Here is a 21,596-nt window from a genome sequence, read left to right on the forward strand (position 1 = left end):
GCGCTTGCAAGTGCCACAAAGAAATATGTCCGTCCAGAAACCGAAATAGCACAACCATATGTTAAGCCTCTTTTATTTAATTACAATTTAAAAATAAGGATTTTCCTGTTATTAACCATGAATTGAAAAATAAATCAAAAATCAATGAATTTGTTTAAGTTTTTAGATAATATTTAGTTTTATATGGAGTATGTAACTGCATGAACTGATCTGCCCATTAGGCCTCGTCTGGTTCCTCAAACTCTGCAGTCTCCAGTAGACCTCTAAAACAAAAATAGTGTGAGTTCAAGTATACGGGCGGCTTGTTGGGACACGAGCCCACCACTTCTGGTTTGAGTGACGCAAAGGGGTTGGCGCCACTTCCCTTCATGTCCATCTCCAACTCCAGCAGGATCTGCAGCGAGTAGGTCATCTCGGCCTCGCTGTGGATGAAGAGGCGAGAAGCGTTAGCGGCTGTCCCATGTCATGAGGGAAGAGAAAGGGAGGGGGTAGCTAATAACTAGCATTGCAAACGCTCACCTCAGAGCAGTGAAAATAGAAGAAATCTCATAATCCCTCAAAAGCAGAAGTGTTGGAAGCCAACCCTGCTCCAAATCCTGACTGGCGTCAAATCCTTAACGGGAAGGGAGGGGTTGGGTTATGGTGGTGACCAAAGATGGGTAGAAGTGTGCTACATTTACAATCTTACAACTCTCACCAGGATGAAATCCGACCACCAGATCTGGCTTGGCTGCTTCCTCCTTCTCGATCACGTCCTCCCAGAATTGATGATAGAGGCCTTTGTAGGCACTGATGTAGACCCTTTGCTTTGGTCCAAAGATTCTGAGTGGAGGCCTCATAAAGGGCCCGTTCGCCAGCTCCGGTCCCACCATGACTATTTCTATCCCCTGGTGTCCGGGGAACATCTTGTTGAGCTCGTCATAGTCCGTCAACTTTGCCCCTAGGGTCTCGCTCTGGCCGGCTCCCACCAGGTGGATGGTGAGAGGCTTGGAATAAGGGTCCAGGCGGAACAGCCTCATCCCCCAAGCGATGGTGAGAGGCCTGGAGAAGAACTCGCTGCAGACCCTCCACAGGGACTGCTTCAAGTCTTCATCTTCAGGTCGAGGCCTACCTGCGTCGCTCCACAAGGCCGCCATGTTCGCGCCGGTCAAAATGGGATCAAGGTGAGAAGTGAGATCGCCCTGCATGGCGAGCCAGTCGTCCCAATTCTTGATCTCGGACTCGGGCTTTGACCATTTGTCAGTTGGGAAGGGAAGATCCCCTGTTGGGTCATTTGAAAGAATCCAGTAGTGAAAATATTGGGTGTCCCAAAAGTCACTGTGCACTACAGTACTACTAGTCTACTTTTTTTTGTGTGTGAAAGGAGTTGTATCTGTTTTCTACTTTAAGAGGTCATTTTTAAACAAGGAGCTTAAAGTGTGAGTACGTTCGCCACCTCTGAATGTGTCGACCAAATAGAACTTGCTACTTCTAGTTGAGAACGTTTCTTAATTGCGCACCTTTGAACACAAGCCATTCCACCGCTCTGTCAATGGCAGCCAGACGCAGCTGTGAGCAGAACTTCTTGTGTTTGGGCCAGTCGCCCTTTTGACACTCCTTGCAGCAATAATAAACATTCAAACATCTGCAAAGAACCATAATTGTGAGGGGAAAAATAGAATAAACATATCTAGTATCTACGTTATTATTATTTTTTGTTTACCTGGAACAGCGCTTTAGGCTTTGAGGGGTTGACAGCTGATTTGAGCTCTTCTCACATTGCGCGCACATTTTAAAAGACTCCTCCATTTTCTCAAACATCTCCTTTTGGGAACGGAAAGACATGGACTTATCCGTCTCTGGGGGCTCTCTGGAAAGTGATAAAACAATCGTAAAAGCATCAACCCTGCCAACAAACTGCTGTTTGGTGTCTGTTCCACCAGCTAAACAAAATCCTGCAGTGCCTATGCTGTGTCTTAGACCAAATTGTCACAATCATCTAAAGACTTCAGTCATTGATGGCTATATTACTGGGTTCCCACTAGCATTAGCTATTTTTAGCATGGGGCATTTGTTTTTAGGGAGGGTGGCCATTCAACCACATGACATTTCAAACGTCTTAAAAGTATTGTTTACTGGAAATTATGGATAGTAAAGGTGCAAATTTATTAGCAATACGGACAGAAAAGTTTAAAATCCAAGACTAGCAACAACATTCGTTAAAAGAAAATAAGTCAAACAAACGTGGCTAGCTTGTTGCAACAGCGCATGCGCGAAACGGTACGATACTTGAATTGGAGAGGGGGGGAAATCAAACTTAAATGACTATTGAAGACAAACGTACAGTACTCTACCTCACACTTTCCGTCATTTTGGAGCTTGTTAGTAAAGGTGGTCACGACTCACGAGGTCTTCCTTCTTCCACTCTTCTGACGCCAAGTTGGGCTAGAGGAACGTGAAAACACCTGTTGTCATCCATCCAGTCTGAACGGTTGACAACCTACACATGCTCCAACAGCAACATTACAAACACGCCACACAATGACAAAACAATGAAGACCAAATGAAATTGTTCAAACACGCCTTCATTACTGTAGGCTTTTGTGTTTTTTGGGGGGGTGACATTGGCTTAGAGAAGAGTGCGAAGTACTGTTTGTCAGTTTGACCAGAGGACTTCATACTTACGTGTTCTGACCACTAGAGGTCAGTGTCTTATCAAAAATAATTACTCCAGCTGACCAAAACATTAGGTACAGTGCACCTGTCCGTTTCCGTAGAGATTCTATACAGAAATCAAGCGTTACAAATCAATGACGATCACACTGAAGGAGAGGTCGATTTGAACTAGGAGACATTGATCAAAGGCAACTGTGAAGTAAATCCATTTAATAGCGCTGATGATACAACAGGTAGCTACGTTTGCATACCATGTCGTTCATTTACCCCTTTTTTTCTCCTTTTTAAGTGGACGGGACAACAGATGACGACGCCTCAGATCATACAGAGGGAAAGAGAAGAATAGAGTGATGAATAGAGGACATAGGAGAGCAGGGAGGGGTGAATAAATCTTAAGTGAAGTTAAGCGAGTCATGACGGAAAGACATTTGAGCATTTACCCACTACTGCACTTCGACCACAAGAGGTCGCCAAATCGACGCAGCATTCATCTTTTCTCGACATGTCAACAATGTTAAGTCTCAAATGTGTCATGTGTGACTGTTAAGTATTACCAATTATGCAAAAAAAAAACAAAAAAAAATAAAAAAGCATGAAACTGTCAGGGCTTGTTCTTTAATTTCAGACGTGGAGGTGTTCTGAGTTTGACCTCTACGGTCAATAGAGGTCTTCGACACCCAGTATATGACATTTCTATGCAAGAAATTAGAAACATGTTTATGTTAAGATCTAAGTGTGATAGAAAAACCCATTTGTACCACTGTACTGATGTCACTCTCTGACCTTTGGGGGTCAGTCAAAATGCATTTCTGTGTGGTTCTAAAATGTGACAGCGATGTCATCTCAATATGTCTTTCCATGATTTCTGGACATGAAAAACTCTTCTCAGCGAAGCCAAACATGCTGAGAGGTCATCTATCTATGTCAGAAGCTGAACACAAGAGCGCCATTGGCATTGATCATTTAAAAATGGGAGCATTTGCATTGGATGTCATTTTCATGTAGACTTTTTCTTTTAAAATAATTTAAATTATTATTATTATTATTAATTTAAAACATGGATGGGACAACTCTGATTGCACATGAATAAATATATAATAATTTTAATAATAAATATAGATTTGTTGTTATGTTCCTGGTCATGAAAACCCCATTTGTACCACTGATGTCACTCTGACCTTTATGGCAATTAACTCATTCACTGCCATTGACGGCTATAGACGTCAAAAATTCTAAAAAACAATTTCTAAGAGTTTCACATTTTTTCCCACTTTTGTTAACAAGAGTATGAAAACCTAGAAAAAAAGTATTGTACATTTTGAACAGATATAAAATTTGTGATTAATCTTGAGTTTAAATAAAAACAAAAAAGAAAATATTAAAAAATTAGAGGCGTCAGACGAATACATTTTTTAATTGTAATTAATCGCATGACTTCAATAGTTAACTCACGACTAATCACATTTTATATCTGTTTAAATGTGCAATACATTTTTTTCTAGGTTTTCATACTCTTGCTAACAAAAGTGGAACAAATAGAAATAGTTCAAATGAATTTTTGACGTCTATAGCCGTCAATGGCAGTAAATGAGTTAATTTGACAATTTTGGAGGAAAATGGTCAGTATACAAGAACTTCAATAGCAATAAATGAACACAAGAAACGAAGAATAAGAATATCCAAAATAGCTTCGTGGCTGGCGTTTAAGCACTCATTACCGTCGGCGTGACAGGCGCTCTTCGAGTGCCGCGTTGACGCTGTTCTGCCGGCACGCTTTCTTATTTTCGGTGGAGGGGAGGATCCGGCCGGGGGGTCGTGTGCGCTCCGTGAGGGCCTCGATGATGACGTTGTACTCTGGTGGGGGAGATGATGAACTGTTATTGCCCTCTCTCTTCGACACCCGACCAAGGGGCCCGTCGTCGGACGGCCGACCCCGACCGGTTGTTTTACTCCAGTGAAAGATACTCAGATAGCACATCTCCCAAATGTTGATGGCCAGACACAGGAAAGAGACGCAGTACATGATGATGAGGAAGGTGGTTTTCTCCGCGGACCGCGACACGTAGCATCGCACGGGGCGGTGGCAGGGGACGGAAGAGCACATGTACAATTCGGGCACGGTGAGGCCATACAGGTAGTACTGCGTGATCAAGAAGGCCACCTCCAAGATGGCGCGTACTAGCAGCTGAGCGACGTAACTCGGCATCAGACCGTCCTTTTTGATGCAGTGCCTCCCATCATGGCGCACCTTGGCGTCCGCTTTGGTTGCGTCACCGCCTTTGACCCCGTTCTCCGATTCCGCCATGTCGATGGTCTCGTCGTTCGCCTGCTCCTCCACGGGGATCCTGTTGAGGGCGTAGACCAGGTACGTGACCGAAGGCATGGTTACGAGAATGACCTGGAATACCGAAAAGCGCACGTGGGAGAGCGGCGCAAAGTCGTCGTAACATTTGTTCACGCAGCTGGGCCGAGTCGAGTCGCAGGAAAACGTGCTCTGCTCGTCGTTGTAGATGGGCTCGCCACCGACAACGATCAGCACGATGCGGAAAATGATGAGGACGGTGAGCCAGACTTTGCCCACAAATGTGGAATGGTGGTAGATTTCATCCAGCAACCGAGTCAACAAACCCCAGCTCATTGTTACGGACACCTTTTGGTTTGCTTCCTGTGGAGAGAGAAGTCTTGATTAAATAAATTCATTCATTAATTTAAAACGTCCAATGTTTAGCAAACCTGAGATGAATTTAGCTTTTTTAGTTACTTTGCTAAGTAACACACAATTGTAACTCTTTTTGGGTAAAATAAATAATAATAAATAAATAACGTATCTTGCTTTTTCCTGCATACTTATTGACATGCGCAAATAACTCGAATACGGAAGCGTATTGCATTCACTTTTTTTTTTAATTTTCTGTTTTTCCTGAATATTCTATTCTGTTTTACTGAATTATTTTTTCTGTCAAAAAAATATTCCAAAAAACAGGCAGAATTTTTATTTATTTTTTTTAACAGAATTTTTTTTTTTTTAAAAAAACAGATTTTTTTTTTCAAAAAAACAAAAAAAAAATCCAAAAAACTGAAAAAAAAAAATATTCAAAAAAACAGAGAGACTCTGATAGCTAATAACTTTCCCGCATACCTCCACATGCAATAAGATGGTCATGTTTACTTACTGACTCTCAATAAAGGAATGAATGTGTATCCTGTATTGTGGTTTGTTCTCTAATCTCTGAGGGAAAACGGCTTTAAAAAAAAAAATCCGAAAAACAGAAAAAAAAAAATCTGAAAAATAATTAGTTTATAAAACAGGGGAAAATGACTCATAAAAACAAAGGGGAAAAAAATTTAAAACGGAAAAAAAAATACTCAAAAAAAGTAGGGAAAAAATATTCAATAAAACAGAAAAAAAAATACTCAAAAAACAAAGCTCCCCCAATAAATTAGTCAGAAAAACAAGACTTTTTTTTCAAATGAATGCAATACGCTTCCGTATTTGAAGACACTACTTCAAATGAGAGTGTGAGGGTCCGCACACTCTACTATAGAGGGAAGATAAAAGCTGATAGGTGCAGGAAGTGACCTAAAAAATTGTTCAAAAGAAAAGTAAAAAAACAAACAAAAAAATTACATCAGACATGAGCTGGTCAAATTGCATAAATGTACATTTTTTTAGATGTATCAGTATGAGTGTAATGTAAATGTATTATGGTATATGCCTATGAATTTCATGTATTTATGTTGCTGGCAAATGTACACATGTCAAAATGGAGTTAGATACATGAGCAGGTTTGTACATTTTTCTTTTATTGAAATATATTAACCTATTATTGTATCAATAATGAAATAAGTCAAAACATACAAAGAATAAGGGGTAGGACTAGATACATTTTCAACTTCTTCTTACTCCTTTTAAACATGCAAACCGTGACTAATGATGACTGTAGAAGTTTTTTTTCTTCTTTTAAATCTTTATATTTATTTTTTTGCTACTTGTTTATAGGTTCAATAACAAAGAAAGTAACAAACAAAGAATGGGGCAAATTTACCTTCTTCGTCTTTGTCCTTGCACCCTCAGTTCGCACAGCGAGTGAGCCTGAATAACAATGCAGCTGTAGGAAGAGTTAGCTTTTATGTAGCTTTGGTTTCAAAGGGATAGCTTTGATGTCATCAACATTTTATTTCTTTGTTGTTTCATCATTCTGAAGCTGAAGCAAGATTTCTTACTGTTATCTAGTTCTACTCGTATTTACAATGTTCTGCTAAGAACTCATTATAGCCATTAATCATCCTACATTTAAAAAAAAAACAAAAAACTATTGCACAATTCTGTTGTAAATCTAAATAGGTTAGTAACAATATTAAAAAAAAATAATAATACATTTGAATAAACAAAAAAAATACAAGCACTAATTAGCTAAAATTTAAATCACATTATTTTAATAATAATAATAATAATTTTTACAATTAAGTACAACCACGGCCGGATGACTGCTCCAGAGTTTCTGCCCATTGTTGAGAGATTAAAAAAAAAAAAACACGACTCACAACAAAAGGGATGGCCTGTCGCCTCCTGCTGGACTGTTTGAGCATCGCCCTACTAAATTGCAACCTGACTGGAGGGGTCAACAAGGTCAATTCATCTAAAGGCAGAGACCAGTCTCTGGACCCCCACTGATCTGTATAAATTACTGGATGGAAGACTTTTGAAGCCACGAGGCCGCCATTTTACCACTCCCAAGAAACGTTTCTTGACATATACAATCCTATACATTTACAGTATGGAAATTGGAGAACATTTGAGACGGCACTTAGTCGAAACATGATTTATGATGTTTTAAATTAGTTAAACATAAACGAGGGCATTCTTTTGGCGCCGTGGTGGGGAGGGTCCGGCCGTGGGGGCTTGACGATGAACGCGGGCGCCGTTATCGCGCTCTCTCTCTAGCACCCGTACCTCAACAAGGGGCACGTCGTTAAATGGCTGGCGGCGACGGGTGCCAATGCACAGATAGATCATCTCCCAAATGTCGATAGCCAGACCCAGGCAGGAGACGGCGTACGTGTAGTACAGGACGTAGGTCTTCAACTCGTACAGCGTCACGAAGCAGTCCACTTCGTAGCCGCAGGCCGAGGCTGAGCACTTGTACGAGTTGAGGACGGTGACGCCATACCTGTACAACTGCAAAGCCGTGAAGACCACCTCCAAAATGGAGCGCATAAGCAGCTGAGCGACGTAACAAGGCATCAGACCGTCCTTTTTGATGCATTTCCTGATATCCTGGCGTTCTTCGTCCCGCGGCGCGCCCGCCACGGTGCGCTGGTTCCTGACATCTGCCCGCTCCTTCCGAGTGGTTTTCGTGACGACGTAGATCAGGTATAGGATGGAGGGAAAGACCACCACAATGTTTTGGAAGCCCCAGAAGTGCTGGAACGGGACTGGGAAAAGAGTGTCGTAACAATTCTCCACGCAGCCTGGCTGGTCCGTGTCGCACGTAAACTCGCCTTGCTCATTCTGGTAGATGGGCACTGCGTGGTTGGTGAACAGCACAATGCGGCAAATGATGAAGACAGCGAGCCAGGTTTTACCCACATAAGTGGAATGGTGGTAGATATCATCAAGGTACTGAATCAGGGACAACCAGCTCATTGTAGCACCTTCGATTACCTTCCTGTGGAGCGAAAAGATTTGATTGAGTTTTGTAGGCAGCATTGACATCAAAAAGCATTGTTGTGACAGGATTTCCCAAAAAATGAAAATGTGTCCAAATGCAAAGTGTTGTTGGGAAGGCCATGTCAACCCGAGTACAAGGTAGCAAGAATTTTGAAAATGGGATGAAACATTTTGGAGAAACTAAGCTTTGTGTGTAGGAGTGCCTTTTTGAGGAATGCTTTTGTGTGACATCACTTTTAGAAAATCTGGTCAAAAAAAAAACATTAAAATGAAAAGTACGACGGTATACAATCATTAATTCTCAACCTTCTCCTTGCATATATCTTGTACTTTGAAATAACATTCTACGACGGCGTATTAGGGACACGTATAAAAAATATATATTTAGAGAAAAAAAACGTGCAAATTTGCCACTTAATAAATTGTGAAGGTTTACGCCCATACGATCAAACATTGAAGTTAATTTGTTAAAATGTATATTTACTTGTACATTTATGTTTCCAGAATTATTATTTACACATTTTGGTGTTTTTTTTCCCTAGTATCTAAGCTGATGTGTCGAATCTGCTGCTCTCCGTCATTCACTGGCATTTACCTTACGTATGCTAGCATCTGATTGGTTGATGTTAGTCAGCTGATAGGGGATCAGGAAGTGTTGACGCTCTTGCTGCGGTGAATGACGAGTAAAGTTTAAATTTAAGAATGAATCCGTCTCCATTCTGCCTTTTCATTTTATAAACAGTGTCCCCTTAACCACCAACGAATCCTCACATGATTAGACTATAGCTACGCTACGTGAATTTCTCGTAACTTTCTGAGGTTTTTTTTGTTTGTTTTTTTGCGAGAGAAAAAAAAGGAGTTTATAAAGTGGCAAGTTAGCGAGTTTTTTCTCTCGGAATATTGTCCCATGCCCTCTGAATTATTATTATTATCTTTTTAATAATAATAATAATAATATATATATACGTGACCCTAATACGCCGTCGTAGGGATTAGATGTGTATAGCAATAGTAAATGGATTCCTGACAGTCACAATTGATAAAAATAAATATTATAAAAAAAGCAACGTTTGTACACTTAATCGTTGAAATTCCATAAAAAGTGTTTGGGGTCATTTTTCAGCCCACATATGGCAAAGTGTGGTACGATCACAAATATTGTAACACAGTAACTTCAAAACTACAACAATTAGATAGAAATCCAAACAGCCTCATGTCAAAAACAGCATATTTGATGAAAACATAGAAGATTAAATGATAAAAATGATAAATTACAAACGCATTGTTCAAAAACAAGCCTTCCGACTGGATTTGGAACTTTAACAAGATGAGGAGCAATTTTACCACCAGCGTACAAACATTAACAAAATAAATCAACAAGAGCTTTTCTGCTTACCTCTTTCTTTCTTTTTTTCTGCAGTCAGACGTGGTGAGATGTCCACAATGGAATTTCTTCTTTGACAAATAGAATTCAGATACACTGAAGTTTTCTTGGAGTATTTAATACGACACACAGGAAGTACAAAAATGACATTGTAACAATGTTGAGATTCTTCATTCGCACAGTGCCTGACGAAACGATAAAGCTTTGGAAAATATTTGAGTCCCACCAAGTTCCTTTTAAATTATATTATTTTGTATCAAAACAGCTATGTGTGTGTGTGTGTGTGACCATGTTGGTTTGCCAGTCCTGTTCTTTTTTTTTTTTTTTCCTAATCAGAAAATCCATAATATTCACCAACACATTCACTTAGCAAACCTGAGCCTCCTCCCTCCCTGTCAGTCCTTTTCCAATCACTGATCAATAAAACTCATCTCATTCATATATCAGAGGCATGCACTTTTCATATTGATCCTCTCCCTATGTCTGAGGGAGAGACCAGACAGACACCCTGCAAAGGAAACTCATTTCGGCCGCTCCAAAAACCTGTTAAAAAAAAAAAAAAAATGAAAGTACACTACATAGCACAGTTTTTTTTAGTGCACAATGATCCAATAATTATTGAATTACACAGTTTCGCTATCTTTGCTCTTTCTAATTGCGTTTCACTCAAACCCAAACACTCCTCGTGATACCACACGATCTGTAAAAAGAAAAAGGCCAAGACAATTTTTTTTAATCATCTTGTGTGCAGATTATATGTCAGTATACAACTGGGAATCATCGCCGGTTGTAGCCAACAACATCCGTGCCATTAATATGTATTGTAATTATTTTTTATGATAAATACAATTTCTGTTCTTATTTGTCAGAAAGTAATATGTACACAACATATAATCACCCAGGTAGTTGACATTTAATTTAATTATTTATTCATTTTTTATAAATAAATTGTGGCGGTTAACAGAAAAGACTGTTAAAAAAACAATTCAACTAAAACGTCTAGCAGAGGATGGTTTCGATCCATCGACCTCTGGGTTATGGGCCCAGCACGCTCCCGCTGCGCCACTCTGCTGTAATGCACGCTTGGCCATTTAAATATATATAAAGTGGTGTTTACGCTGAACAAAAACTATTACGATTGTTTCCACACCCGACCTGGGCCTATTTCTTATGTGGATATAAATCGGATATGTATGCGATGCGTCTGCACTGTAAACGCTCATCCGCACGCATCCGATTCATACGTCATCAAAAGCCTGACAATGCGCTCTGCGCGGGCGGGAGAGAGTGCTAGAGGAAGGGAGATTACTGACACGTCTGTGACTATATACAAAGCTGTTTTGAGTAACTGTGTTAAATTTTTATTTGTCTTTAATTTAATCACATTTGAAACATGAAACATAAAGTTGACATGTGTGGCGATAGTAGAAATTCACGAACGGCGATGACTTGACGTCATCTTCGGTAGACTTGAAATGAAATGAGGAGGTCGAGGAATGTCCCATCATTTCCCCAAAATATTTATATTACCTCTTCCAACCTCGCTATACTAGCGACATTGGATGAAAAAATTAAATCCGACGGATTTTTGTTGTTTGTAAACAGCACATTCAAAACTGACGTACGAGGAAGCCAGGACAGCAGCCAACCAGGAACGAGCGTGAAAACAGTCCACCAACCACACGTTCGCACAGCTGAATTTGCATAACGTCTGCAGACAAGACACATGAATCGAACTCCAAATACGTCCGCGAAACGAGTCCACCAGTCTACCAATCAGCTATATTTGCATAAGACACATATGATAAAAGTCGCTTGTCTCGGCGGTTTGGCTGGTCGAGATAAAACGTTGCGAGCCGGGTTACTTCCGTAAACACTGCAACGTGACGTTATTTTGGGTGTACGTCACTCGACGTGTGCTCTTTGCGCATGCGAGTTGCATCACGGGCGCGTTTGCGCTAACATTAGATATTACGTTATTTTAAGAATTATTATTATTATTTTTAAATAATTGTTTATGATCACACTTGTAATATAAAACTATGAGTAAAAAAAAAAAATACTCCATCCAGTTCGACTTTTGTTAAAAAAAAAAAAAAAAGATATCGGCCAAAAATACATTGTTTAGTTGGCCTCCTCAAAGTCTTCCCTTGGCATCAGTCCTCGGAAAGCAATGTAGTGAGAGTTACAGTACACTGCAGGTTTGTTGGGGCAGGCTTGCACCTGCTCTGGTTTCTGCGACGTGAACGGATTGGCCCCACTGTCCTTGATGTCCATCTCCAACTCCAGGAGGATCCGCAGCGAGTACTTCAACTCCATGTCGCTGTCGGAACCAACAAAACGAAAAACGTTTCCATATTGTTTGTATACACGGTGCGCTTATGAGGACATGCAGTTTAACAGGACGGACGTTAAATTAATTTAATATTTTCTCCTTCACGGTTGGTATCCAAGTGATGAAGAAGGTGACAGGGGCCTTGAGCAGAACATTGCACTGCCAGTGAATGCCACACGGGGGCAGCAGTGTGTCGACCTTTCTTCCTCCACTTTGACGACACCCAACACGACAAACTATTATAATGTTTCATAGCAACATGCTAATCCAGATGACCGACCTGAAGACTGTGAAGTAGGAGGGGATGTTGTAGTCTCGGAGCAACAGCAGGGTGGGGAGCCAACCCTCTACAAGACCCTGGTTGGCGTGGAAACCTGCAAGGGATGACTAATTAGCTCATAAAGAAAAGGGTAAAAATAATGAGTGTTGAAGAGTTCACAGATTTGATGCTTGATTATTGCGCAAGATATTTTTGTCAGGATTATCCTCCCTCACAAATCTTTTTTTTTTTTTTTCATTCGCTACCTGTGCATACAGTGGGGATTTAGTAGACTTTATCCACCTTAATACCGCCGTATATGTCTGATTTTCAGATTCTAGTAGGAATAATCTTTATTTGTGTCTGCATGACTGTATTATACTGCCTCCTGGTGGCCAAAACAGGCATAGAATTTAAGTTATGAGTATAGATTAGTGCTTCTGACAGCCAGAGACGATCCGTCACTCCCCCCCCCCCCCCCCTAGCAGGCACAAATCCACAGGGACACCCACGTGTTGACAAGCGAGAGCCGAAATCTGTCTTCGACCTGCCGGATAATCCGGCATCCTCACATTAGCCGCCAGTTGTCACTTTCAGCCCCGACGCTGATTTATCCGGCCGCGTGTCGTATGAATAGCTCGCCCTTCAACCGGGCCTCCGAGCTCGGAGCCACCGTGGAAATCAAAGACGCTAAAAATCCATCCTTGCTTATCTGGCTTTCTACGGCCCCTCCCTGATCGATCGGGTCTTAGGTTATTGGCGGATGTGGGCTGGCACAGCGGCCAAAACAAAACGACGCACGGCGAGGAAATATGAGAGATTCAGTTTAGCTTCAGCCTCAGGTTAGCGCTTCTCATCAAGATAAAACATTAAACAAGGATTTAATGTTTGAACCCTCCGGGGGAGATAAAGCGCAATCGCTGCAGTCTGGCTATTAATTGCAATAATCGTGTGGCACTAATGAGAATTTGGCCTTTATGCAGGATAAAGATTTTGATTAGCCCCAAGGAATATCTCTGCGAGATTTTCTGATACAATTAGGACTAATTAAACAGCAGAGTTGAGTGAGGTTTTGTTTATAAAGTGACGTGGCAACAAAACCACCAAGGAAGTGTACAAGGTTCGAATTTTCAGGGTCATATCTGATGTGTTTGTGCTTGAAGAGACTGCTTAGTCTGGCGGTTATGATGACTCAGCATATATAACAGAAGAACCAAGCTAGCGTTTGATCATCACTGTTAGGTGGAAACCTCACATTTCCATATATGGTCAATGTAATATTTTCTCACAAATCAATACTATTTGTCTGTAAATAACAGGAGAACAAATCTAATCATTTTCACAGGCGCTTCAAATGTTGTGCTGTGCAGCATTATGTTGCCTCAAGATTGAAAGCCTGGATGTATTTGTTTTAACCATAAGTACAAATAACTATGTCAAAATAATAAAATAAAATATAACAATAATTGTAACTGCAATGCTTTTGTGCAGAATAAACTCATTTATTTCCGCCTATTAAAATGCTTAGTCAGCCTATTGATTTTACAATACTTGGGGCTCTTAGACCTTTGCTTTTGCAAAGTATTAAAAGGAAGGCATATATTTAATATTTTATTTACAAATCTTTATAAACTAATGATAGTCCACCAATATGAGACCTCAGTGACCCCCGCCCCGGAATTCCACAAGTAATTAGTAAAAAAAAAAAAAAAAAAAAAAAGAAGTTTACAATAGCCTAGAGATGGCAAAACACTTTAAAAATGAAGCTGCTCCCTTCACTTCAACATAGTTCCTTGGCACCAAAATTGCGCAAGATGGCGGCAAAGTTATATTTTATGCTAGATATGCTAGAGTTTTTCAACAAATAACCAAAGACAGATTCTGAGAAAAAAAAAAAAAGCCCAACCGCGAATCTGCAGGAAATGCCTCAAGTAGCTTAATGCTAACACATAATGTAAAACTCAATAGATGTGCTAATGATTAGCTTCATGAGTTGCAGTGTTGTAACCCTTTTCTGCTATATTCTTTAGCCTCTTCAAAAAGCTTATTTAAAAAAAAAAAAATAATTCCCCTGACTTTTATTTTGCCACATTTAACATAAATTTCCATCCGTCTTTCAACCTTGGCTCGTTATTGACCAACTTTGCCAAACGTCCCGGCGCCATCCAACCGTGTCGTAACGTTGTTGTGGGCCAGCTGATACGCAGCCAGGCTTCTCGCAGGGCAGTTTACTCGCCGCCTGACGGCTTGTTGTATATTTAGCACACGGTGATAAGTGAGCCGCTGCGGGTGGAGGTCACGGGTGCGGCCAGGTCGGGGCTTTCATTGCTGCTTGGTGGGTGAAAGGGTCGCACATCAGACTTGTGTTGCAAGCTCATATAGGAGGTGTTAGCATATAGTGCCACTTTTATGAGTTGGCACTATGTGGCGCTATATTTTCCAGAGTCTTAAATATTATTGTTGATCATTTATATGATTTAATATTAAAACATTTGAGACTCCTTCTTGTACTTTTAAGGCGTAAGTGCCCTTGTGTGGATGAGAAAGTGGGTAACGCGTCTCCACCCTCTCAGAAGGTCAGCTAGCGGACGTTACGCTGCCAGCCAGTAAAATTGTATTCCCAGCTGCTCCCATTAATCACCAACAATCTCCAATAAAAAAAGCCAGGGGCTAATGAAGGGAGCCATTCTAGCGAGCTAAACGCCTAATTTGCCGTGTTCTCTGAAAGATGGGAGGATAATTGGAAAGAAGATATTGTTTTTGACCTCTTCTATTTTTACCAAGGTGAAAATTTGATTTTGGATGGTTTGATATTGAACAGACTCGTGATTTTTTTTTTTTAAAGATACGAGCCGCGATTTGTTGCTTTTACTCATTAGTAAAATTTTTAGATTTGAAGGCTGTATTTTGGCAGTGAATTCAATGTATGCGAATCCCAGTTGAAATTTACATACGCATAAAGCAACGTGTATTTAAAACAGCCGCATAGCTTAGCTTTGACGTCTGCTAGCTTTATGCTAAAGCTTAATGGTAAATCCCCTTAACCATTTAACTCTTTGACTGCCAGACGTTTTCAGAAAAGGGGATGCCGTGGGTGCCAGTCGATTTAAGCATTTTGACTGATCTTTCAAGGTCAACAGAAAATTATGTGTTTGGACTATGGAAACACACATACTACCAAATGAAAGATTGAACTCTCATCTTTCATCAGAAAAAAAAAGTTTGTTTCTACCTTATTCCGTTTTTCAGTAATCAACAATAGAAAATGGTTAGCTTCACCTCTGTTTTGAAACAAACGTCTTTTAACGTCTTTGGCACTCCTCCATAGGATTTTACTAAACGTTATTTAACGTTTTTGGCAGTCAAAGAGTTAAATAGGTCAACACAAGTTTTTAATTCTCTTTTTTGGATAAAAAAAAAAAGTTATTGGGGAAATGTATTATTATTATTATTAACAAATCCCCCCCTAAAATTGAACAATTATAATTGATAAACATTCAATATGTGTTTTTCACGGAAAACAGACAACGGAAAAAATTAAAAAATGAAAAAATATTGAACAAACAAATGAGACAAAAAAAACCCGCAAATGTGTGAATCCGCTGGTGTCAAACTGTGAATATTTAGGGGTTGTGGTTTTATGTTGTAATAACACAATCTACCATTAGATGGCAGACACGGTTTAGTTGTGCTTACACTATACTACAATGTGAGTGGGCAAAATATTTTGTGGATTTCTAACGATATGCAGGACAAATTTGATACCGGAATAATATTAAAATTATCTTCTTGTTTCTTGTTCAACACTGCAAGGAGCAGCACAATGGCGACTCAATTAACGCCATGTAGCAAAAACAATTGGCGAGTTGACCTACCAGGATGAAATCCGACCACCAGGTCCGGTTTGGCTGCTTCCGCCTTCTCGATCACGTCCTCCCAGAACTGATGGTAGAGGCCCTTATAGGCGCTGATGTAGACCCTCTTTTTGGGCCCAAAGGTGGTAAGAGGGGGCCTCATAATGGGGCCCGCCACCACCTCCGGTCCCACCATGACCACCTCAATGCCGTTGTGCCCCGGGAACATGTTATTGAGCTCGTCAAAGTCTGTCAGCCTGGCCCCCATGGTCTCGTTATGGGACGCCCCTGCTATGTGGATGGTGAGCGGTTTAGCGTGAGGGTCCAGTTGGTAGCGTCTCACGGCCGAGCCCACTGTGAGAACCCTGGAGAGGAACTCGCTCTGAACGCGCCACACGGACTGCCGCAGGTCGCCGTCGTCCGGCCTGGGCCTGCCGGCGTTCTTCCACAGGGCCTCCATGTTGGCGCAGGTCAGGATGGCGTCCAGGCGTGAGGTGAGGTGGTCTTCCTGCAAGGTAAGCCAGTCCTGCCAGGTCTTCACCTCAGCAGCTGGCTTGGACCACTTCTCTGAAGGAAGTGGAAGGTCTCCTGTGTGGGGGGGGGGAGGACATTGTTTTTGTTAAAAAAGGGATATTTAAAAACTGCATTTAATTTTTATGTGCTGTTCATGTTGTGTGAGGAAAATAAAACAATATGTATTCTATTATTATTTATTATTTTCCATATCAAATTATGAACTATAATTTTTTTCAAAATGAATTAAATATTTGTGAAAAATTATATATAATTAGAATCAGTTGTGAAACTCCATGTCAGTATTATACTGCCCCCGGTGGCCACGTCATGCGCATTAAAAGGGGCAGCACAATGTCCATTGAGTTGAAGCAAAAAAAAAAAAAAAGTATTTAAAACAAAAAAAATAATGATGTCATTACTGTATCTTTTTCATTTTTCTTGTTAAAAAAACACACAAATATTCCAACATTTTTGTTGATTCTTTTTTTTGGGGAGGCTGGGATGGAATCGTTGAATTCCCATTCATTTAAATGGAGAAATAGGATTTGAGATGGAAGTTTTTTCTGATCTTTTTCTCGACTTAAAAAAAACACATTGGCGGCCATTTTGCCACTTTCCATCTGCTGAAAATGACATCACAGTTGCTCAGGGCTCAAAAACGACCAATCACGGCTCAGCTTGTGAACATCACATGATCAAACTCAGAAAACAGGTGAGCCGTGATTGCTCGTTGCCTGAGCCCTGAGCAACTGTGGCGACATTTTCATTCGAAATAACATGGCAAAATGGCTGCCCCCCTGAGATTAGATTTAAAAAAAAAAAAGTATTTACGTTGTCTTCTGAGATTTGGTTCTTTGTAGCTCAGCATTAAAAAAAAAGCTGCTTCATTAAAGTGATTTTCTTTGAATTGGTTTCCCGACACGAACTCACCGGTGAACGTCAGCCACTCCACCAGCCTGTCGATGGCTACCAGGCGCAACATCTTGCAGAACTTTTTGTGCTGAGGCCAGTTCTTTACCTGACAATCCTTGGAGCAGTAGTAAACGTTTAAACACCTGTCGCAGTCCGATGGGAAAGAAGACGGCAGAAGTGCACTTAGTAGGATGCAGGGCACTTCATGAATGGAATAATAATAATGACATTGAATATAAATAATATTTTTTTCTTTTTCTGAAAAAGAAAAAAAAAAGAATATAAATAATAATAATAAAAAAAAAATGCGTGCCTTGGTTTAGATTTGCTCAAAAATAAATGCAAAACAATACCCTGGGATCTGGTGGCCAACTGAGCCCTGCCATAAAAATCCCTTATGGATGCTTTGCATGACATACACAATATACAGAAACAGAATAGCGTCGTGAAATGAATAGCTGACCGCCGATTTTGTTTGTGGCAGGAAATAAACTCTGTCCTTGACACAAAATGAAGACCGCGGTGATGTAATGTGTTGGTCTGACAGGGCGACTACATTTTTTTTTTTACGTCCTTGAAGGCTAACTACTTAGCATACTAAATCAATCAGAAGAGGCTTATTAGTGTGACTGAAGAGAAGCTTGGGTTATACTTTTATAACTGCATAAATGTGAAGGGAATAAGAAATAAAATGGAGGTTGAGAAGTCGTGTTGTTGCAATGATGGACGAGGAAGTTATATTGCATGTTGGCGAATCAGCATTAAACATCAGCTGCTATCAATAATTACCGTGGAGAGAAGCAGAAGCAGCTGAGAATTTTTAGTGCGTGTACAGTGTGTGTGTGTGTGTGTGTGTGTGTGTGTGTGTGTGCGTGAGTGGCACTTGTGGGGTTTACGTGCTCGTCTAAAGACCAATACAGTTGGGAGAGCTTTTCTAATTACCAACTGGAGTTGAATTCCCGACTTGGAAAATAAAAAAAGGCTTTAAAAATAAGAGCAAAGAGTGTGACAAATAGACCACCCCAGAATTGACCAATCCCAAAAACTTTCATTTCAAAAACTATTCTTACAACATTAGCCTTAAAAATAAGAATTAAAGGACACTAAAATAGATGATTAGGGATGAATAGGTACTTATGATCATACTGTAGCATCGAGCTACTTTGCGTGCAATAAAGTTTGTAACAATAATACACACAAAACGAAAAGGTAACATTAGCATTGATGCTAACACAATATGAAAGCGTCCTGGCTGGAAAACCAATAATAAACAGCCACCAAAAAAGGTTATTAGGCTATTACTATTAGGTAGTTATTAGTTTCTTAGCAAGCAAAAAAATATTTCTATGAGTACACAGTACACACTTAAAAAGCAGCATTAGCATTGATGCTAACTAGAACGCAACATGAGAGATGTCCTGGCTGGTCCACCAATATTACAGAACACTAAAACAGAAGAATAGGAATTACTTGGTATTTGCTTCTTAGTGTAAAATTAAATTAGCATGAGTAATACACACATCCCTGGAAAAGCCACATAAGTATTGATGCTAAAGCTAACTTTACATGAGAGTTATTCTGGCTGACTCATCAACATTCAAGTACACTAAAATAGGTAAATAGGGATTACTAGATACTTATTAGCTTCTTAATGTGAAATAAAAAGTACATGAGTAGTACGCACAACTCTGAAAAGCAGCATTAGCATTGATGCTAGGGCTAACACAACACTAGTGGTTGGCCTGGCTGGTATATCGCTCATTATACTTGACTAAAGTAGATGATTAGGGTTACTAGGTAACCATTATCATACTTAAGTATGAGCTACTTAGTGTGTAACAAAGTTTGTATGAAGAGTGCGCACAAATCTGAAAAGTAACATTAGCGTTGATGCTAGCAACACGAGGGGTGTCTTTCCAATGAACGGCATACAAATCTACCATTTGATGCTCTCAGATTACCGCCATTATCTTGCTTTAAAATCGCTGTCATAAAAAACTAGGCTGCAAAGTATATTATGGGATGTTTTGACATTAGAGGTATTCATCCGTAAGCGTGTTTTATGGGCTGTCGAGTTCCATGGAGATGATTCACAGTCAGAAGGTCTTAGGTATATTTACACTTGGACATCTTCCATGTTTTTTTTGGCAGAGATGGCAAACACCGATGCGAAACTTCAATTTTAGAAATGTTTTATTATGTTTTTGTACAATATAGGGTTGAGTCATGGCATTGTTTAATATTGGACTCACTTGACACAGCGCTTCAGCTTGTTTCCCTCGCCAACATGTTCTGGAAGTTTGTTGCAGCCAGTGCAGAATTTGAAGGTCTCCTCCATCTTCTGGAACATTTCCTTGCAGTTACGGAATGCAATTCCTTTGGTTTTGCCCTCCAGGGCAGCCCTAAGAAGTCAATGGAAATTGATTAAACCGAGGGGGAATAATATGTTGGTAAAAAAAAAAAAAATAGGGGGATAATAAAGTGTACCTGTACTGCCCGTAGTCATTCAAGTTGAGCTTGTTTAGGATCACCTTGGAGAGACCCGGGACGTTGGAGTCCAGCGAGTAGAAGCCGGATTGGTCAGAGAAGACGCTGTCGTTGCCTGGCGTGTATGACTGTGGGAGCGCTGGGATCTGGGACGCCATGATTGGAAACCTTTGAAAAGTGGACAGTTTTTATCATCATCGCCATTTTCTTCATCATATTAACATTTTTTAACTCTTTGACTGCCAGACGTTTTCAGAAAAGGGATGCCGTGGGTGCCAGCCGATTTTAAGCATTTTGACTAATCTTTCAAGGTCCATAGAAAATTATGTGTTTGGACTATGGAAACACACATACTGCTAAAACAAGTTTGGACTCTCATCTTCCATCAGAAAAAAAAAGTTTGTTTCTACCTTATTCCGTTTTTGAGTAATCAACAATAGAAAATGGTTAGTTTCACCTGTTTTGAAAAAAAAAAAAACGTATTTTAACGTCTTTGGCACTCCATTGGATTTTACGAAACGTTATTTAACGTTTTTGGCAGTCAAAGAGTTAATTAATATATTACATAAAAAATTAAATATTTTTTTTTTCTTTAGTCACACACCATTTCTAGCTGATCTTTAAAAATTAAGTATTTCCTTCCAGATTAATGCACATTATCAGTTATGCAAGCATTACAAGAGGCACACTTTGCTCTTAGCATTTAAGCATAAAACAGTCACGACTCATCTAATTAAGATGCTCCATATCAACAGGCGAGCAGCCCTTGTACTATTTCATCCGAGCCTTATCGCAGTTTCAGCTGTCCAGCCGGAGATATGTCAAAAGCGGCGGAGAAAAAAAATGTCCGTCATACCTCCCGGTTGCGGCCAATTCCTTCTGAAGGTCTTGCTTTCTCTTCTTTAGTTGGGGATTGCAATGACCGGCAGATCCTCCTGCGGGGTGTCATCCTATCATGTGACCCTGGACGGGGGTCTAAAGTGGGAGTTGCAGATGATGTGGGGAGGGAGACATTTTAAAAAGGGTGTGATTTTTTGTTGTGGTTGCCATTTTCCATTACCAAAATGTACAATTAACTCTTTGACTGCCAAAAACGTTAAATAACGTTTAGTTAAATCCTAGGGAGGAGTGCCAAAGACGTTAAAAGACGTTTGTTTCAAAACGGAGGTGAAACTAACCATTTTCTAGTGTTGATTACTGAAAAACGGAATAAGGTAGAAACAAACTTTTTTTTCTGATGAAAGATGAGAGTCCAATCTTTCATTTGGTAGTATGTGTGTTTCCATAGTCCAAACACATAATTTTCTGTGGATCTTGAAAGATCAGTCAAAATGCTTAAATCGGCTGGCACCCACGGCATCACTTTTCTGAAAACGTCTGGCAGTCAAAGAGTTAAGTGTTCTTATGATGATTTGGTGCCCGAGGAACTATGTTGAAATGAGTAGGGGAGCTTCATGTAGTGCTTTGGCGCCATCTTAGTGCCAAAGAACTACAGTATACTGGAAGTGTGCTGAAAAGCTACA

The 21,596-nt window shown here is 40.2% G+C and overlaps 3 protein-coding genes across 5 annotated transcripts; all 3 read right to left on the reverse strand.

The window, feature by feature from the left end:
- Positions 1 to 56: 56 nt before the first annotated feature.
- Positions 57 to 2,644, reverse strand: LOC144038390 (putative protein MSS51 homolog, mitochondrial). Of its 2 annotated transcripts, none has more exons than XM_077550863.1 (6): positions 2,334 to 2,644; positions 1,703 to 1,849; positions 1,500 to 1,624; positions 698 to 1,261; positions 520 to 613; positions 57 to 422 (listed from the first exon to the last, which is right to left on the reverse strand). In XM_077550863.1, exons 1-6 carry the CDS (start codon positions 2,348 to 2,350, stop codon positions 218 to 220), a joined length of 1,152 nt encoding a protein of 383 aa, XP_077406989.1. In that variant the 5' UTR covers positions 2,351 to 2,644; the 3' UTR covers positions 57 to 217. The 2 variants fall into 2 exon arrangements, with proteins under 2 accessions (XP_077406989.1, XP_077406990.1); XM_077550864.1 differs by having other exon boundaries at positions 2,324 to 2,644.
- Positions 2,359 to 10,685, reverse strand: LOC144038388 (gap junction alpha-4 protein-like). 2 transcript variants are annotated; one of them, XM_077550861.1, is made up of 5 exons: positions 9,723 to 10,685; positions 7,610 to 8,324; positions 4,374 to 5,320; positions 2,665 to 2,761; positions 2,359 to 2,424 (listed from the first exon to the last, which is right to left on the reverse strand). In XM_077550861.1, exons 2-4 carry the CDS (start codon positions 8,300 to 8,302, stop codon positions 2,695 to 2,697), a joined length of 1,707 nt encoding a protein of 568 aa, XP_077406987.1. In that variant the 5' UTR covers positions 8,303 to 8,324; positions 9,723 to 10,685; the 3' UTR covers positions 2,359 to 2,424; positions 2,665 to 2,694. The 2 variants fall into 2 exon arrangements, with proteins under 2 accessions (XP_077406987.1, XP_077406988.1); XM_077550862.1 differs by lacking the exons at positions 2,359 to 2,424; positions 2,665 to 2,761 and having other exon boundaries at positions 3,255 to 5,320.
- Positions 10,686 to 10,784: 99 nt separating this feature from the next.
- On the reverse strand, positions 10,785 to 21,272 carry LOC144038523 (putative protein MSS51 homolog, mitochondrial). Its single transcript, XM_077551085.1, has 7 exons — positions 20,930 to 21,272; positions 20,074 to 20,241; positions 19,839 to 19,988; positions 17,605 to 17,729; positions 16,180 to 16,746; positions 12,326 to 12,419; positions 10,785 to 12,033 (listed from the first exon to the last, which is right to left on the reverse strand). Exons 2-7 carry the CDS (start codon positions 20,229 to 20,231, stop codon positions 11,835 to 11,837), a joined length of 1,293 nt encoding a protein of 430 aa, XP_077407211.1. The 5' UTR covers positions 20,232 to 20,241; positions 20,930 to 21,272; the 3' UTR covers positions 10,785 to 11,834.
- Between the last annotated feature and the right edge of the window lie 324 nt (positions 21,273 to 21,596).

Source organism: Vanacampus margaritifer, chromosome 18 (assembly GCF_051991255.1).
Source record: "Vanacampus margaritifer isolate UIUO_Vmar chromosome 18, RoL_Vmar_1.0, whole genome shotgun sequence".
NCBI classification, from domain to species: domain Eukaryota; kingdom Metazoa; phylum Chordata; class Actinopteri; order Syngnathiformes; family Syngnathidae; genus Vanacampus; species Vanacampus margaritifer.

Coding starts and splice junctions, on each gene's coding strand:
- LOC144038390 (XM_077550863.1), bottom strand. Junction 1,625..1,702: donor AGCCTAAAGCGCTGTTCCAG/GTAAACAAAAAA, acceptor GGTTCTTTGCAG/ATGTTTGAATGTTTATTATT. Junction 614..697: donor GGTGGTCGGATTTCATCCTG/GTGAGAGTTGTA, acceptor CTTCCCGTTAAG/GATTTGACGCCAGTCAGGAT.
- LOC144038388 (XM_077550861.1), bottom strand. CDS start 8,302: ATGAGCTGGTTGTCCCTGATTCAGTACCTTGATGATATCTACCACCAT. Junction 5,321..7,609: donor ACGACGTGCCCCTTGTTGAG/GTACGGGTGCTA, acceptor CTCTCTCCACAG/GAAGCAAACCAAAAGGTGTC. Junction 2,762..4,373: donor GAGCGCCTGTCACGCCGACG/GTAATGAGTGCT, acceptor ATTTCTGTATAG/AATCTCTACGGAAACGGACA.
- LOC144038523 (XM_077551085.1), bottom strand. CDS start 20,231: ATGGCGTCCCAGATCCCAGCGCTCCCACAGTCATACACGCCAGGCAAC. Junction 17,730..19,838: donor AAGCTGAAGCGCTGTGTCAA/GTGAGTCCAATA, acceptor GGACTGCGACAG/GTGTTTAAACGTTTACTACT. Junction 16,747..17,604: donor GGAGTGGCTGACGTTCACCG/GTGAGTTCGTGT, acceptor CCCCCCACACAG/GAGACCTTCCACTTCCTTCA.